Raw genomic sequence first — 19,320 nt, 5'->3', positions numbered from 1 at the left:
TGCTCTGGTTGTAAGGAAAGAACTATTGAAGAAGCTAGAGGAGCATGAACATCAAATAGAGCAGAATGTGAATAAAGGAATTGAGATTTCAGGCTTACAGGATAGGTTGCAAGAACTCACTTTACAAGCTGAAGCTACTACAAAAGAGCATGAAGACATTGTTGCAGATATTAAACGGCAAGTTAATCAGAAAGAGGCTGAACTCCTAGAACTGGCCAAGGTCTTAACAGTGCGAGACAGTCTTGTGGAACATTTTGAAATAAATATGCAAACTTTGCAAGCGAAACTAGATGAACAAGAAGCAAGTTTGACAACAGCTCTGCATAATCTCAATGAAAAGAGCATCATCGTTGATCAACTTAATTCCATCATCTCTGAGAAAGACGAGGCTTTTGAACAGGAGAGAAGTGGTATGATGCTGAGGTTAGAGAAGCTTCAAGAGGATATGAGAAAGAGCGAGGAGAGTTTGAAGGAGGACATGTCAAGCTCCAGTGCGACAGCTGTTGACATTGAAAACGAGTTAACGAAGGTGAAGCAAGAAAAGACAATGATGCAGAAAAAGGCTCAAGCTGCTTTACTGGCACGAAAAGAGACTATAAAGAAGTCTCAAGAAAGTGAGAAAAAGTACACCCAAGAGCTTTCAGAATTAAAAGATGATTATAAAGCACTCCTGGAACAACACTGTCAGCAGACCAATGACCTTAATGCTGTCCAGTTAAGTTACGACCAGAAGGCCAAGAAATTTGAAGAAATCAGTCAGGCCTCAGTCTCTCAGCTAGGTGAATTGGAGACCCTAAGACTGCTTGTACAGGAACGGGATAAAACTCTTCAAGACCTCAATATATCCCTATCAGAGAGGGAGAGTCAAGTCCATGCCCCCTCATCATATCAAGCAGAGCTAGAAACCCTTCACTTCAAACTGGAAAGCATGTCCTCTGAGTTGGCAAATAAGGACAAGGTTCTCATAGCACTGGAACAGAAGTACAAAGCATTATCTGAGAGAATGAGCTGCACAGAAAGTCAACTTGAAAAAGCCCATGCAGAAATAAAGGAGAAGATGGAAGAGCTCGCAAGACAGCAACAAGCAGTGGAGATGGCCGAGCAGCAGCACCAGCAGGAAAAACAAACTATGGTAGATGACCACCTGGTGCTGCAGAACCAGTTGGGCGCATTACAAGCCACAGTGGAGGAGCTAAAACACGCCTTAGAAGCACTTGTTGGTGAGAAAGAATACCAGTCGCACAAATTTATAAGTGAAAGCAAAGAACTAATAGAGGACAGGGATCGAATGAAAGGAGAGCTGGAGAATGCACTCACTACCATCGCCCAGCAATCGTCTGAACTTCAAATCCTCCAAAACACTTGGGCTGAAACTCAACAGCAACTCGGTGAAGAAAAGGAACAGCTAAAAGTGGAGCTTGAAAAAGCACAGTCCCATTCTGCAGAGTCCCAGGCTGAAATGGAAAGTCTTAAGCTGCACATGGAATCACTACAGCAGGAAAAAGAAAGAGCCTTCATGGTCATAGAACAATTAAACTGTGAAGTTGCCATGCTGGATGCTCAGCTAAAGGAAGCTGGAAAAGTACATGAGGAGCTTCTTCAAAAGATACCTGGTTTGCAGGATAAATCCTCTGAACAGATTGGGGTAATTGGGAAGGAGATCCAGTATCTTAAGATATCCCCTGAAGAACATGAGATGAGTCTCAAGGAAAGAGATGATGCCCTGGTGATTTCTCAGTCTCTGGCCACGGAAAAGGAAGAGCTTATTGCTGCCTTGGAACAGCAACTGCAGCGGCAGATTCACCTTCACGAAGTTGCCATGGAAAAGATGAGGACTGAAGTTGATGAGCTTCAGCAGAGGTCTCAAGAAGATGCCAGCAAAACAAAGGATCAGGGCAACCAAAGCAAAACAGCACTTCTCACCAGGAAGCTTCAAGCAGCCTTAGTTTCCAGGAAAGAAATCTTGAAAGATAATAGCTCTCTGAAGGAACAAATGCGTATACTCTCAGCTAAAAATGAAGAAATTGGGGCATCATCCACTGTACTGGAAATGTCTGTTGCCAAGTTGAAACAACAAAAAGAGGACCTGGAGAGTTCGGTATCATCCCTGAGCAGGGAGAAAGAGAAGCTCATTGCCGAGGTTGATCGCATCCTCAATGATAATCACAATTTATCTGCAGCCTGTGAAAGCCTCAAACTCACCATAGAAAATATCACCCAACAGAAACAGGCATTTTCGTGTCAGCTTGAGTCCCTGAAAGACTCGCAGACGGATGAGTTGTCGGAGTGGAAATCTAAGCACACAGAGTTGAAACAGGAGTATGAGTCACTTTTACAAGCGTACGAGAATGTCAGTAGCGAAATGGACAAGATGAGACAACTATTGGAGGGGGCAAGAAGAGAGAGACAAGAAGCGCTCGTTAAAGCACACAAATCTGAAGCTGAGAGGGAGAATCTGGAGAAACAAGTTGGGGAGATGGAGGATGAAAATGAGAAAATTAAAGAGAAGATGAGAAAGTTTACGATGGTGAAGCAGCTGAAAATGGAAGAGCTGGAGGAGGAGAATAAACAAATCAGAATAGACTTGCTAGAGTTTGATGATAAGCAGAAAGCCACAGTTGAAGAGTTGACTATTAAAAACAACCACTTGGAAGCAGAGATCCACAGCCTTGTAGAGTCCTCAGAAGCACTCAGAAGGAAGCTAACAGAGATTCAGCTCAACAATGGCAGTCTGGCAGAGGCACTCAAAGAAGCAACCTGTTCATTAGAAAAGTGGCCCACCGAATCAAAAGCATGTGAGCAAAACATGCAGCTTAAACTAGATGATGCACTCATTTTGAATAATTCACTGACTGCCCAGATTGAGTCACAGAAGACAGAACTTGCTTCCCAACAGGAAATCAATAAATTAATGCAAAAGGAGAAAGAAACTCTCTCTGAAAGACTTAAACAAATGCAGAATAAGCATGAAAAGGAATTGGGAGAAAAAGACGATGCAATCTCAGAGCTCCAAAAAATGATCAACAGACACAGCCAAGAGACCACCAGCCTAAATGAGAAGGTCAGGATCTTGGAGGACGACAAGTCTATATTACAAGAGGAGCTTGAAAATGTCCAAGTGATCTCGGACAAAGTAAAAAATGAGAATGAATATTTGGAGATAGTGATCCTCAAAAACGCTGAAAGAATTGATGAACTGACAGAGACAGTCAATGTTCTCCAAGCCCAGAACACACAGCTCTCCTCTCAATTGACTGAGAGCAAAGATAAGGCTACTCAGGTTTGCCAGGAGAAGGAGGAACAGCAGCTGAAGTTGGTTAAGGAGTTTGAGGAGAAACTCAAAATGTTCCAGAGAGGCAATGAGGGCTCCAGAAATATAAAGAAGGAGCTACAGGAACTGCTGAAAGAAAAGCATCATGAAATCAATCATTTGCAACATGACTCCATCAAATACCAGGAGCTGATTTTAGACCTAGAAAGGTCTCTGAAGGCTTCAGAGTCAGCGCATGAACAGGTGGAGAAGGAGCTGAGGGAAATGACAGAGAGGATATCTTGTCTAGAAGAAGGGAGGAGGCATCTTGAAGCTGAGCTTACCACACACAAGAACCTTCTCAATGAGGCAAAGAAAGATTTGACAAACATTAGCTCTGAAAAAGACCAATTGGTTGAGGTAGTATCAGAAAAGAACAATCAATCAGAATGCCAGGTCATGGAAAGAACTAAAGCACTACAGCATGTAGCTGAGCAGCAAAAGAGTATTTTCATGGAGAGGGAGGTAATTTTACAGCAACATATAGAGGAACTTCTGGGTTCCAAGGAGAAGGAGAGTCAGGTAGTTTTAGAATTGAAGAGGAAAATAGATTCTCAAGATTTACAGATGAATACTCTGAAGAGAGAGGCTGACACTCATTTGGCTAAGTTAGCAGCCCTGTCCTCTAGTCCTCAGGGTACTGATGCTGTGAAACAGTGGAATGATATGTTCCTAAATACCTTGCATGAGAAGGACAGCCAGCTTCTAGAACAGGGCTTTGTCATAACGAGATTCCTTGAAGACATTCGAGTGAAGGAGAAGGAGATGACTGAACTGCAGGTAACCAAGTCGAGGCTCGAAAGGACACTTGGTGATTACACAGTAGCTGCCACAGCTCAGCAGAGGCAGTTGTTTATAATGGGTGCCAGCAATAGAGAGCTTAACGAAACCGTGGAGCTCCTGAATCAACAGTTGCAGGAACTGAGTGACCAAGTTGAGAGATTAGAACAGGATAGGAGTGCACTCAACAGACATCTCACTGGCAGTGTAGATTCCACATCTAAAATGAAGTTTGATCTCCAGCAGCTGGAAAATACACTCTTAGACACAGAGTCCCAGCTACTCCTCTCGCAGTCTCACAGCGACATGCTTCAGGTTGATTTTGAGAAACAGGAGGCCATTTCACTGCACCTGAAGTCACTCCTGCAGAACAAAGATGCAGAAATCTTCTCTCTGCTGTCCTCCAGAGATGGACAGATGTCTGGGTATCTAGAACAGCTGCAAGCCAATCACCGTGCCCAGGTTGAAGGCTATGAGGACAGACTAACTGCCTTGTACTATGAAAGGGAGAAAGCTGACAAGGAGTTCAGAAGGCAGGAGAACAAAGTAAAATCCCTTCAAATGAAAGTTGACAAGTCCATTCAGGAAAAGGAAAAAATGGCTTCTCAGATGGAAACATTCAGGCACTCCATGGTCTCCTTGCAGACAGAGAGAGAGCGTTTGATGTCAGAATATAGGATGTCTGAGGCAAGGAATCAGACTGTAATGCAAGGCAAGGAGGGGTTGGCTGAAGGAGACCTCAGTGCAACCAAGGGCCTTAAACACGAGATTAGGACTCTCCTTCATCAGATGGATGATCTGAACTCTGAGAATGCCATGCTCAGAGCACAGCTGATCAGATATAGAGAAGACTTGAATCAGGTCCTTTCCTTGAAGGACAGCCAGTTGAAAGAGTTGCTCAGGAAGCAGCAAGATGCCATCAAAAACCTGGAAAACCAAAAAGCCACAGCTGAAAAGCAGAACCGGAAGACCCTTCTGGAACTCGAGAGGGAAGGAGAGGCAAGCGATGCCTTAAAAGCTGAGAATTCCAAACTTCAAACACAGGTCACTGATCTGGAAGCTAACATATTGGCCCTGAATAAGGGAATGCAAGAAACGAATAAAGGCAAAGTGATTGCCGACTTGCAGCATGCCGTGGCAGCCAAAGCTGCGGAATGTAACGACCTCCAGCAAAAACTGTTTGCTCAGAAAGTGGCAGCGGATGACTGGAAAGGCAGCCTGCAGCTCCTGGAGCGTGAGACTGAGAAGAAACTGGGAGAGGCAGAGGACAAGTACAACAGCGAGCTCGATGCCTTTGAACAAGAAGTCGAACTGATGAGAAAAGAGAAGGAGACCGCTGACCAGAGGGTTGCTGAGCTGGCCAGGGACCTGATGCAAGCTGAGAAGCTGCTGTCCGATGCTAGAGTCCAAAGCACGGACCTGAAGTCCCAGAACGAGTCTCTGGGTAAAGCCATGGCCGCCTTGCAGAACGACCGCGACCAGCTCATCGAGGACTTCAAGATCCTCCGGAACCGATATGACGAGGAGCTCCGAGAGACCCAGGGGGCCATGACCAAGGTGGAGAGACATCTAGGCGACACAACCTCGGAGCTGGCCACCTTGGCGAAAGAGAGACACATACTGGTACAGAAACTCTCTGCTCTAGAGAGCAAAGATGCTCCCTCCCAGCTCACTTCACTGGTAGACGAGCTGTCTGTGGCCTTGTCAGAGAAGGAAGGGCAGCTCCAACGGGTTTCCCTGGAAAACGACACGTACAGCAGTAAGGTATCGGCTTTCTCTAGGTCCATGGCCAGCCTCCAAGATGACCGAGACCGGCTGATGGAGGAGCTGGCTGGGGCAAAGAGGGCATTCGAGTCCAGGCAAGGATTAGGTCCAGAGGTAGTAGACATCGCGAACACAGGGGAGTCAAATAGCCATAGAAGCAGTGGTATTCAGGCCCTTCAGACTGGGAGAGATGGGCTGGTAAGTCACCAGTTGTGACTCAATGCTTGTTGTTTGGTTGTCATTTCGTTGTGTTTTGGTTTAGGCTGTGAGTGAACTTCCTGACAGCATGCAGGGGACCAGTCAAAAAGCTAATCTACATGTCATGGCTTTGGTGTGTGAACTTCCTGACAGCATGCAGGGGACCAGTCAAAAAGCTAATCTACATGTCATGGCTTTGGTGTGTGAACTTCCTGACAGCATGCAGGGGACCAGTCAAAAAGCTAATCTACCTGTCATGGCTTTGGTGTGTGAACTTCCTGACAGCATGCAGGGGACCAGTCAAAAAGCTAATCTACATGTCATGGCTTTGGTGTGTGAACTTCCTGACAGCATGCAGGGGACCAGTCAAAAAGCTAATCTACCTGTCATGGCTTTGGTGTGTGAACTTCCTGACAGCATGCAGGGGACCAGTCAAAAAGCTAATCTACCTGTCATGGCTTTGGTGTGTGAACTTCCTGACAGCATGCAGGGGACCAGTCAAAAAGCTAATCTACCTGTCATGGCTTTGGTGTGTGCAAGCATGACAATTTGGTTGTGTCGCAGGAATGTCGTTTTTTTGTGAAGTGTTCAAATGAGTCTCCTCAATGTACGTTGTTGTTGTGTCTAGTGGTTTGTTTTGTCTATTGAAGGAGACGAGACAGAGGGTGGATGAGCTGCAGAGCGCCTTGCAGCAGGCACAGGCCTTCAAACTGCAGACTGAAACAGAAGTCAGCGGGTACCAGGCAGAGCTGGCTGAACTGAGGTAAGATCCTAACTGCACCTACAAAGATTTGAGTTGGCCATTAAATTGTATTACGTCTGCCAATTGGGTTACTTTTGCACATTGGTGAGGTCAATGCTGTAAATCGAAAGCACTCAATGTGTTCTGAAAGATGAGACGTCGAGGATTATAATAAATATGTCTTTGATGTAATACAAGCAAACCACACACACACACTCCAAATGTGCACTTCACATTTCAAAATTCTCAGTATGGAAATGTATGATCTCTGTTTGATGTAGAATTACGAGGATGACGTGCCATCATACCCTGGGTTCTAAACAGAATGTTTGCTTTATTGTGAAGAAAATGTGCAGTGGAACACGCACCTGAATGCCCTCACGACTCCATTCTTTGCTCATCAAAATGTGTGTGTTTCTCTGAAGTGCCTTGTGAAATCCTAACACCGTATAATCATTTTTTAGAACTTGGCTAGTCTTGTTGGCAATAGAATGAGCATGTCCACCTGACCTAGACAGTACTTGTGTAATGGTGGGGATGCAGGGCTGTGTTCCAAACTAAAAACTTCCACTGCGCTTGCTTCACTTTTATTTTATTTTAAATATATATTTTTGTATTTACTTAACCTTTATTTTATTATTATTATGTAACTTTCTCAATTGCACAGCTTGAACACTCTTTCTTTGATTGATACATGTATTGAAATGACTTAGGAACTGTGCACAGTTTGGAGAGGTGTGTGGCCTCATGGAGACACCAGTCAGACCTCTCACTCAAACCCACAGTTTGGAGAGGTGTGTGGCCTCATGGAGACACCAGTTAGACCTCTCACTCAAACCCACAGTTTGGAGAGGTGTGTGGCCTCATGGAGACACCAGTTAGACCTCTCACTCAAACCCACAGTTTGGAGAGGTGTGTGGCCTGATGGAGACACCAGTCAGACCTCTCACTCAAACCCACAGTTTGGAGAGGTGTGTGGCCTGATGGAGACACCAGTCAGACCTCTCACTCAAACCCACAGTTTGGAGAGGTGTGAGGCCTGATGGAGACACCAGTCAGACCTCTCACTCAAACCCACAGTTTGGAGAGGTGTGTGGCCTGATGGAGACACCAGTCAGACCTCTCACTCAAACCCACAGTTTGGAGAGGTGTGTGGCCTGATGGAGACACCAGTCAGACCTCACCAGTCACCTCAAAACCCACAGTTTGGAGAGGTGTGTGGCCTGATGGAGACACCAGTCAGACCTCTCACTCAAACCCACAGTTTGGAGAGGTGTGTGGCCTGATGGAGACACCAGTCAGACCTCTCACTCAAACCCACAGTTTGGAGAGGTGTGTGGCCTGATGGAGACACCAGTCAGACCTCTCACTCAAACCCACAGTTTGGAGAGGTGTGTGGCCTGATGGAGACACCAGTCAGACCTCTCACTCAAACCCACAGTTTGGAGAGGTGTGTGGCCTCATGGAGACACCAGTCAGACCTCTCACTCAAACCCACAGTTTGGAGAGGTGTGTGGCCTCATGGAGACACCAGTCAGACCTCTCACTCAAACCCACAGTTTGGAGAGGTGTGTGGCCTCATGGAGACACCAGTCAGACCTCTCACTCAAACCCACAGTTTGGAGAGGTGTGTGGCCTCATGGAGACACCAGTTAGACCTCTCACTCAAACCCACAGTTTGGAGAGGTGTGAGGCCTCATGGAGACACCAGTCAGACCTCTCACTCAAACCCACAGTTTGGAGAGGTGTGTGGCCTCATGGAGACACCAGTCAGACCTCTCACTCAAACCCACAGTTTGGAGAGGTGTGTGGCCTCATGGAGACACCAGTTAGACCTCTCACTCAAACCCACAGTTTGGAGAGGTGTGTGGCCTCATGGAGACACCAGTCAGACCTCTCACTCAAACCCACAGTTTGGAGAGGTGTGTGGCCTCATGGAGACACCAGTCAGACCTCTCACTCAAACCCACAGTTTGGAGAGGTGTGTGGCCTCATGGAGACACCAGTTAGACCTCTCACTCAAACCCACAGTTTGGAGAGGTGTGTGGCCTCATGGAGACACCAGTCAGACCTCTCACTCAAACCCACAGTTTGGAGAGGTGTGTGGCCTCATGGAGACACCAGTCAGACCTCTCACTCAAACCCACAGTTTGGAGAGGTGTGAGGCCTCATGGAGACACCAGTCAGACCTCTCACTCAAACCCACAGTTTGGAGAGGTGTGAGGCCTCATGGAGACACCAGTCAGACCTCTCACTCAAACCCACAGTTTGGAGAGGTGTGTGGCCTCATGGAGACACCAGTCAGACCTCTCACTCAAACCCACAGTTTGGAGAGGTGTGTGGCCTCATGGAGACACCAGTCAGACCTCTCACTCAAACCCACAGTTTGGAGAGGTGTGTGGCCTCATGGAGACACCAGTCAGACCTCTCACTCAAACCCACAGTTTGGAGAGGTGTGAGGCCTCATGGAGACACCAGTCAGACCTCTCACTCAAACCCACAGTTTGGAGAGGTGTGTGGCCTCATGGAGACACCAGTCAGACCTCTCACTCAAACCCACAGTTTGGAGAGGTGTGTGGCCTCATGGAGACACCAGTCAGACCTCTCACTCAAACCCACAGTTTGGAGAGGTGTGTGGCCTCATGGAGACACCAGTCAGACCTCTCACTCAAACCCACAGTTTGGAGAGGTGTGTGGCCTCATGGAGACACCAGTCAGACCTCTCACTCAAACCCACAGTTTGGAGAGGTGTGAGGCCTCATGGAGACACCAGTCAGACCTCTCACTCAAACCCACAGTTTGGAGAGGTGTGTGGCCTCATGGAGACACCAGTCAGACCTCTCACTCAAACCCACAGTTTGGAGAGGTGTGAGGCCTCATGGAGACACCAGTTAGACCTCTCACTCAAACCCACAGTTTGGAGAGGTGTGTGGCCTCATGGAGACACCAGTCAGACCTCTCACTCAAACCCACAGTTTGGAGAGGTGTGAGGCCTCATGGAGACACCAGTTTGACCTCTCACTCAAACCCACAGTTTGGAGAGGTGTGAGGCCTCATGGAGACACCAGTTAGACCTCTCACTCAAACCCACAGTTTGGAGAGGTGTGTGGCCTCATGGAGACACCAGTCAGACCTCTCACTCAAACCCACAGTTTGGAGAGGTGTGTGGCCTCATGGAGACACCAGTTAGACCTCTCACTCAAACCCACAGTTTGGAGAGGTGTGAGGCCTCATGGAGACACCAGTCAGACCTCTCAGTCAGACTCAAAACCCACAGTTTGGAGAGGTGTGAGGCCTCATGGAGACACCAGTCAGACCTCTCACTCAAACCCACAGTTTGGAGAGGTGTGAGGCCTCATGGAGACACCAGTTAGACCTCTCACTCAAACCCACAGTTTGTTTGAGAGAGGTGTGTGGCCTCATGGAGACACCAGTCAGACCTCTCACTCAAACCCACAGTTTGGAGAGGTGTGTGGCCTCATGGAGACACCAGTCAGACCTCTCACTCAAACCCACAGTTTGGAGAGGTGTGAGGCCTCATGGAGACACCAGTCAGACCTCTCACTCAAACCCACAGTTTGGAGAGGTGTGTGGCCTCATGGAGACACCAGTCAGACCTCTCACTCAAACCCACAGTTTGGAGAGGTGTGAGGCCTCATGGAGACACCAGTTAGACCTCTCACTCAAACCCACAGTTTGGAGAGGTGTGTGGCCTCATGGAGACACCAGTCAGACCTCTCACTCAAACCCACAGTTTGGAGAGGTGTGTGGCCTCATGGAGACACCAGTCAGACCTCTCACTCAAACCCACAGTTTGGAGAGGTGTGAGGCCTCATGGAGACACCAGTTAGACCTCTCAAAACCCACAGTTTGGAGAGGTGTGTGGCCTCATGGAGACACCAGTCAGACCTCTCACTCAAACCCACAGTTTGGAGAGGTGTGAGGCCTCATGGAGACACCAGTCAGACCTCTCACTCAAACCCACAGTTTGGAGAGGTCTGTGGCCTCATGGAGACACCAGTCAGACCTCTCACTCAAACCCACAGTTTGGAGAGGTGTGTGGCCTCATGGAGACACCAGTCAGACCTCTCACTCAAACCCACAGTTTGGAGAGGTGTGTGGCCTGATGGAGACACCAGTTAGACCTCTCACTCAAACCCACAGTTTGGAGAGGTGTGTGGCCTCATGGAGACACCAGTCAGACCTCTCACTCAAACCTACAGTTTGGAGAGGTGTGTGGCCTCATGGAGACACCAGTCAGACCTCTCACTCAAACCCACAGTTTGGAGAGGTGTGTGGCCTGATGGAGACACCAGTTAGACCTCTCACTCAAACCCACAGTTTGGAGAGGTGTGTGGCCTCATGGAGACACCAGTCAGACCTCTCACTCAAACCCACAGTTTGGAGAGGTGTGTGGCCTGATGGAGACACCAGTTAGACCTCTCACTCAAACCCACAGTTTGGAGAGGTTTGTGGCCTCATGGAGACACCAGTCAGACCTCTCACTCAAACCCACAGTTTGGAGAGGTGTGAGGCCCCATGGAGACACCAGTCAGACCTCTCACTCAAACCTACAGTTTGGAGAGGTGTGAGGCCTCATGGAGACACCAGTCAGACCTCTCACTCAAACCCACAGTTTGGAGAGGTGTGAGGCCTCATGGAGACACCAGTCAGACCTCTCACTCAAACCCACAGTTTGGAGAGGTGTGAGGCCTCATGGAGACACCAGTCAGACCTCTCACTCAAACCCACAGTTTGGAGAGGTGTGAGGCCTCATGGAGACACCAGTCAGACCTCTCACTCAAACCCACAGTTTGGAGAGGTGTGAGGCCTCATGGAGACACCAGTCAGACCTCTCACTCAAACCCACAGTTTGGAGAGGTGTGAGGCCTCATGGAGACACCAGTCAGACCTCTCACTCAAACCCACAGTTTGGAGAGGTGTGAGGCCTCATGGAGACACCAGTCAGACCTCTCACTCAAACCCACAGTTTGGAGAGGTGTGTGGCCTCATGGAGACACCAGTCAGACCTCTCACTCAAACCCACAGTTTGGAGAGGTGTGTGGCCTCATGGAGACACCAGTCAGACCTCTCACTCAAACCCACAGTTTGGAGAGGTGTGTGGCCTCATGGAGACACCAGTCAGACCTCTCACTCAAACCCACAGTTTGGAGAGGTGTGTGGCCTCATGGAGACACCAGTCAGACCTCTCACTCAAACCCACAGTTTGGAGAGGTGTGTGGCCTCATGGAGACACCAGTCAGACCTCTCACTCAAACCCACAGTTTGGAGAGGTGTGAGGCCTCATGGAGACACCAGTTAGACCTCTCACTCAAACCCACAGTTTGGAGAGGTGTGAGGCCTCATGGAGACACCAGTCAGACCTCTCACTCAAACCCACAGTTTGGAGAGGTGTGGGCCTCATGGAGACACCAGTCAGACCTCTCACTCAAACCCACAGTTTGGAGAGGTGTGTGGCCTCATGGAGACACCAGTCAGACCTCTCACTCAAACCCACAGTTTGGAGAGGTGTGTGGCCTCATGGAGACACCAGTCAGACCTCTCACTCAAACCCACAGTTTGGAGAGGTGTGTGGCCTCATGGAGACACCAGTCAGACCTCTCACTCAAACCCACAGTTTGGAGAGGTGTGTGGCCTCATGGAGACACCAGTCAGACCTCTCACTCAAACCCACAGTTTGGAGAGGTGTGAGGCCTCATGGAGACACCAGTTAGACCTCTCACTCAAACCCACAGTTTGGAGAGGTGTGAGGCCTCATGGAGACACCAGTCAGACCTCTCACTCAAACCCACAGTTTGGAGAGGTGTGTGGCCTCATGGAGACACCAGTCAGACCTCTCACTCAAACCCACAGTTTGGAGAGGTGTGTGGCCTCATGGAGACACCAGTCAGACCTCTCACTCAAACCCACAGTTTGGAGAGGTGTGAGGCCTCATGGAGACACCAGTTAGACCTCTCACTCAAACCCACAGTTTGGAGAGGTGTGTGGGAGACCTCATGGAGACACCAGTCAGACCTCTCACTCAAACCCACAGTTAGACCTCTCACTCAAACCCACAGTTTGGAGAGGTGTGGCCTCATGGAGACACCAGTCAGACCTCTCACCCACAGTTTGGAGAGGTGTGTGGCCTCAAACCCACAGTTTGGAGAGGTGTGTGGCCTCATGGAGACACCAGTCAGACCTCTCACTCAAACCCACAGTTTGGAGAGGTGTGTGGCCTCATGGAGACACCAGTCAGACCTCTCACTCAAACCCACAGTTTGGAGAGGTGTGTGGCCTCATGGAGACACCAGTCAGACCTCTCACTCAAACCCACAGTTTGGAGAGGTGTGAGGCCTCATGGAGACACCAGTTTGACCTCTCACTCAAACCCACAGTTTGGAGAGGTGTGTGGCCTCATGGAGACACCAGTCAGACCTCTCACTCAAACCCACAGTTTGGAGAGGTGTGTGGCCTCATGGAGACACCAGTCAGACCTCTCACTCAAACCCACAGTTTGGAGAGGTGTGAGGCCTCATGGAGACACCAGTTAGACCTCTCACTCAAACCCACAGTTTGGAGAGGTGTGAGGCCTCATGGAGACACCAGTCAGACCTCTCACTCAAACCCACAGTTTGGAGAGGTGTGTGGCCTCATGGAGACACCAGTCAGACCTCTCACTCAAACCCACAGTTTGGAGAGGTGTGTGGCCTCATGGAGACACCAGTTAGACCTCTCACTCAAACCCACAGTTTGGAGAGGTGTGAGGCCTCATGGAGACACCAGTCAGACCTCTCACTCAAACCCACAGTTTGGAGAGGTGTGAGGCCTCATGGAGACACCAGTTAGACCTCTCACTCAAACCCACAGTTTGGAGAGGTGTGTGGCCTCATGGAGACACCAGTTAGACCTCTCACTCAAACCCACAGTTTGGAGAGGTGTGTGGCCTCATGGAGACACCAGTTAGACCTCTCACTCAAACCCACAGTTTGGAGAGGTCTGTGGCCTCATGGAGACACCAGTCAGACCTCTCACTCAAACCCACAGTTTGGAGAGGTGTGTGGCCTCATGGAGACACCAGTTAGACCTCTCACTCAAACCCACAGTTTGGAGAGGTGTGTGGCCTCATGGAGACACCAGTCAGACCTCTCACTCAAACCCACAGTTTGGAGAGGTGTGTGGCCTCATGGAGACACCAGTCAGACCTCTCACTCAAACCCACAGTTTGGAGAGGTGTGAGGCCTCATGGAGACACCAGTTTGACCTCTCACTCAAACCCACAGTTTGGAGAGGTGTGAGGCCTCATGGAGACACCAGTTAGACCTCTCACTCAAACCCACAGTTTGGAGAGGTGTGTGGCCTCATGGAGACACCAGTCAGACCTCTCACTCAAACCCACAGTTTGGAGAGGTGTGTGGCCTCATGGAGACACCAGTTAGACCTCTCACTCAAACCCACAGTTTGGAGAGGTGTGAGGCCTCATGGAGACACCAGTCAGACCTCTCACTCAAACCCACAGTTTGGAGAGGTGTGAGGCCTCATGGAGACACCAGTCAGACCTCTCACTCAAACCCACAGTTTGGAGAGGTGTGAGGCCTCATGGAGACACCAGTTAGACCTCTCACTCAAACCCACAGTTTGGAGAGGTGTGAGGCCTCATGGAGACACCAGTCAGACCTCTCACTCAAACCCACAGTTTGGAGAGGTGTGTGGCCTCATGGAGACACCAGTCAGACCTCTCACTCAAACCCACAGTTTGGAGAGGTGTGTGGCCTCATGGAGACACCAGTCAGACCTCTCACTCAAACCCACAGTTTGGAGAGGTGTGTGGCCTCATGGAGACACCAGTCAGACCTCTCACTCAAACCCACAGTTTGGAGAGGTGTGAGGCCTCATGGAGACACCAGTTTGACCTCTCACTCAAACCCACAGTTTGGAGAGGTGTGAGGCCTCATGGAGACACCAGTTAGACCTCTCACTCAAACCCACAGTTTGGAGAGGTGTGTGGCCTCATGGAGACACCAGTCAGACCTCTCACTCAAACCCACAGTTTGGAGAGGTGTGTGGCCTCATGGAGACACCAGTTAGACCTCTCACTCAAACCCACAGTTTGGAGAGGTGTGTGGCCTCATGGAGACACCAGTCAGACCTCTCACTCAAACCCACAGTTTGGAGAGGTGTGAGGCCTCATGGAGACACCAGTCAGACCTCTCACTCAAACCCACAGTTTGGAGAGGTGTGAGGCCTCATGGAGACACCAGTCAGACCTCTCACTCAAACCCACAGTTTGGAGAGGTGTGAGGCCTCATGGAGACACCAGTCAGACCTCTCACTCAAACCCACAGTTTGGAGAGGTGTGAGGCCCCATGGAGACACCAGTCAGACCTCTCACTCAAACCCACAGTTTGGAGAGGTGTGAGGCCTCATGGAGACACCAGTCAGACCTCTCACTCAAACCCACAGTTTGGAGAGGTGTGTGGCCTCATGGAGACACCAGTCAGACCTCTCACTCAAACCCACAGTTTGGAGAGGTGTGAGGCCTCATGGAGACACCAGTCAGACCTCTCACTCAAACCCACAGTTTGGAGAGGTGTGTGGCCTCATGGAGACACCAGTTAGACCTCTCACTCAAACCCACAGTTTGGAGAGGTGTGTGGCCTCATGGAGACACCAGTTAGACCTCTCACTCAAACCCACAGTTTGGAGAGGTGTGTGGCCTCATGGAGACACCAGTTAGACCTCTCACTTGTTATTTTATTGTCTTATGTTGCAATTACCCCAAATGTTGCGTGAATATTGTTATCATGTTACCAAATGTATACAGATGCTGCGAAAAGTAGAGTAAATGTAAAAATCACATAAAATGAACAAGTTTATTTTTGGATTCGGTCTTGTCAGATGAAATGTTGTCTCCTCACCTTTGTTCTGATCATTTCCCCATAATCTCCAAGGTGTTCCCTTTCAACTGCTGCCATGATTGTACATAGCCCTATGCTTCTCATATTATTTTCTGTTAGAAAAATTACAATTTGGCCCTGTTCATATTTGCCAATTGTGTAAATGGTGTAAATGGTGAACAAAGGCCCCGTGTCACATTTCACAAAAAAAATAGCAAATTATGTAATTGTTATGCAACAGACGGTATCTAGTTACCACAGTGGAAACTGTGTTGCTGCACCAGACAAAGTATTTAGCTCACCAGCAGGTGACAGCCCATCTATCTGTCCTCATGGTGTCCCTTCAGGTTGTCTCCCCACCCACACAGAGTTCTCCCAACCCCCACTCGCTCACATGTCCTGGCATGTCCCCATGGTCAAGCACCATATGAGTTGTCACGTGGTGACAATCCCCTTCAGCTGCTAGATCTCCTGCCAATCCCATCTCCAATACAAACCAGGTCTCAATTCCATTAGTTAGAGAATTGAAGAAAAGAAAGGCACATCTATTTTCAATACACCTCTTATATTGAGTGTGTTTGAAGTGGATTTGGAATCTCCCCTGACCCACGCCTCCATGTGTGTTCCTTGGTTTGCCCAGTAGTGGTTCACTGCTTACTACAGCCATACAAATAGATTGATTGTCCGCTACTAAACAGAGGCTACTGAAGAAACCACACTACTGACTGGGTCCACCAGTGGGTCACTCAAGTGTTGCTGCAATGACCTCTGACCTCTGTTCTTCCCCAGGTCTGAGAGTAGCAGGCTGCATTCTGAGTGCCAGCGTCTGGCTGGGGAGAGGAAGGAGACCATGGCCCTGGTGGGGAAGGATGTGTCTGATGACCCGTCACTGACCCAGCTCCAGGCAGAGAGAACTCAGCTGCAGAGTCACCTGCAGCGCTGCCTCTATGAGATCCAGCAGAGAGATCTGCACTGCCAGCAGCTCAACGCCAAGGTACTGAACACGCACTCACAAAACAACCCAAATCAGCTCTGCAACCAAAGTGATGAACACAGAAACCAACGCACAGGTATTGAATCAGTTTCCACTAAGTTCACCATACTCAACACAGATCTTCTCTCCTCCCAACCACTCCTCTGTCCTCTCCTCATCTCCCTATCTCAGCTGCAGCAGGTGGTGGAGGAGAAAGGGGGGGTGTCGGCCCAGCTGAGGGCAGTGTCTCAGACGCTGAGAGACACCCAGAACCGCTGCTATTGGCTGGAGAACCAGGCCCTGCCTAACCAGCACCACCAGGGCCTTGCAAAGGTAGAAAGTCGTGTGTGTGTGTGTGCCTCAGGCTTGTCTGGTGTCTGAATGACTATAGTGTGTTTGTCTGGTATCTGTGTCTGACTGTGTGTGTATCCTTGTCTGTGTGTGTGTTTTAATGAATAGTAGCCTGGATGTACTCTGTGTCAGTAGGTTACTATATTTATGTTTGCATATAACGTTGGACACATGCTCATCCTACTGAAGTGAATCAGCTCAAATGTCTTGCTGTTTGCTCTCCCGTCCAGCAGGGGGCGATGTCTGTAGAAGTGCCTCCCGGAGCTCCCCAGGAGAGGAGCAGTGCTGTGGTAGACATGGAAGCACTGGAGGCCGGCGAGCTCAGGACCAGGTGACTCTCTGTCCCTTCGTCTGTCTCTCTCTCAAACTCTCTCTCGCTCTCTCACTTTCTTGGTATGTTTTGCTCTCTCTCTCTCTATTATGTTGTCTTTCTTTCTCTCCCATTTTCTCTCGCTCTCTGTGTCCATGCATGGTTAGCCTTTTTCCAGATCTGTTTGTGCTCTTACCAACCATTGCTGTCAGCCCAACAGTCTGCCAGTCTTCATATATATCAACAACCAATCAGTGACCTCTCATAAATACGGTTTCATAGTGAACATTGAGAATACCGTGATGCCAGACTGTTTGGCATGAAGGAGTGTCAGAATGACTACATTGTGTGTGTGTGTGTTGCAGGCTGGTGGAGGTGGAGCAGAGCGTGGTTCAGCTAAGTGAGAGTCTGGCTGAAGAGAGGACCAGGAGGGAAGCAGCCGAGGAAGCTCTGGGACTGGCTGAGGACAGAGCCAAGAGGTGACACGCACACACACACTAATGCAGGGTTGAGACATGCCTTGGGGAGGGGTCTGGTCTGAGGAGGAGGACAATATGTATTCTGTAGTACTGGGATAGGTCAAGATTTTGCCACAACTGGACACACACACACACACACACACACACACACACACACAGCTATTCTCACACTATGTGTGGGTGCCAGTCTGTTTGAGTTACCATGCCAACTCATTGTCATGCCAGCAGCCTGGCCTCACAGCATTCTCAACGTTCACTAAAGCCTTCAATGTCCACACCATCACTGGCATTAGGGGAGACGGCAGGAAATGTGCTAATAAACTTTAATTTGACTATTAATAACATACCCACTCTGTCTCTGTCTCTCACACTCTAATATGCTACCCAAACCGGACGCGTGCGCGAGCGTTGCAAAATAATAACGTTATTCAATCATTGCACCCACACTGCTCGCGCGCGCCAAAGAGCGTCTGCGTTATCAGGCACTAAAATAGAAGTTTCTTCTATTTGTGACGCTGAACGCAATGCAAGTCCTGCCTCTCCCATCTCCTCATTGGATTTTAGAAGCATATACCCACATGCCATCTCCTCATGTAGGTGATTGAAAGATGAACAGAGGTCGGTCGTTTGGTTGTGGTAATACATCTTATTATGAACGTTAAATGCCAATCGCATATGAAGTCCAAAGAAGAAAAAGGCTGGAATGAGGATAGATGACTAGAAACAATTTGGTTGACCGTTTTATGTGTGGATTAATTGTCAGAGTAGAGGACCTTGTGCATTTCAGGTAAAATAACAACTCAACGTTTATATCCCAGGACAAATTAGCTAGCAACAGAAAGCTAGCTAAATAAGACAAATTAGCTAGTAACTGCCAGCTAGCTAGATAAATTGCCATAAATGTTTAATGCTTTTCAACCTGTCCTCAAATTAATATTTTTGGTTTGCGCACAATGGCGCATGTGCCCGGTTTGGGCATGGTGTAATACACACGCACAAATTCACTTAGAGGCTATTCTCATTGACAAATATGTAAGGAGAGGCAGCATGACAAGATTTCAATTTACATAATATGTACATCAACTTTTCAATTTACGTTACAAGCTGGCCTTACCTCTCGTTGAGACTGGCAACGTGACATTCTTGCCCTGCAGCTCCAAATTCTCTGTAAATATCAGTATGGCAGTAGCCACTGACTAGCCAGTAAGCTTTGAAACTATTCAACAATGTGAGCAACTTTTCCTCTAAAATATATGAACTACACTCTTGAATAATGCAACCAAACCGTATCACGCTCTTGAATAATGCAACCAAACCGTATTACACTCTTGAATAATGCAACCAACCCGTATCACGCTCTTGAATAATGCAACCAAACCGTATTACGCTCTTGAATAATGCAACCAAACCGTGTCACGCTCTTGAATAATGCAACCAACCCGTATCACGCTCTTGAATAATGCAACCAACCCGTATCACACTCTTGAATAATGCAACCAAACCGTATTACACTCTT

The 19,320-nt window shown here is 48.7% G+C and overlaps 1 protein-coding gene across 4 annotated transcripts in view; it reads left to right on the top strand.

Moving 5' to 3' along the window:
- LOC118375973 (golgin subfamily B member 1-like) overlaps nt 1–19,320 on the top strand; it is a 75,276-nt gene that overhangs the window by 41,861 nt on the left and 14,095 nt on the right. For 3 of the 4 annotated variants that reach the window (XM_052503859.1, XM_052503856.1, XM_052503857.1), the window contains exons 22-26: nt 6,703–6,815; nt 16,481–16,685; nt 16,857–16,997; nt 17,246–17,346; nt 17,691–17,804. In XM_052503859.1, the coding sequence (XP_052359819.1) occupies nt 6,703–6,815; nt 16,481–16,685; nt 16,857–16,997; nt 17,246–17,346; nt 17,691–17,804 (674 nt within the window). The remainder of the gene's footprint in view (nt 1–6,702; nt 6,816–16,480; nt 16,686–16,856; nt 16,998–17,245; nt 17,347–17,690; nt 17,805–19,320) is intronic. The other variant, XM_052503858.1, reaches the window with a different exon arrangement.

This window comes from Oncorhynchus keta, unplaced genomic scaffold, assembly GCF_023373465.1.
Source record: "Oncorhynchus keta strain PuntledgeMale-10-30-2019 unplaced genomic scaffold, Oket_V2 Un_contig_18163_pilon_pilon, whole genome shotgun sequence".
In the NCBI taxonomy this organism is placed as follows: Eukaryota; Metazoa; Chordata; class Actinopteri; order Salmoniformes; family Salmonidae; genus Oncorhynchus; species Oncorhynchus keta.
Note: the sequence above shows the minus strand (reverse complement) of the source record. Positions and strands in the feature narration are given on the sequence as shown.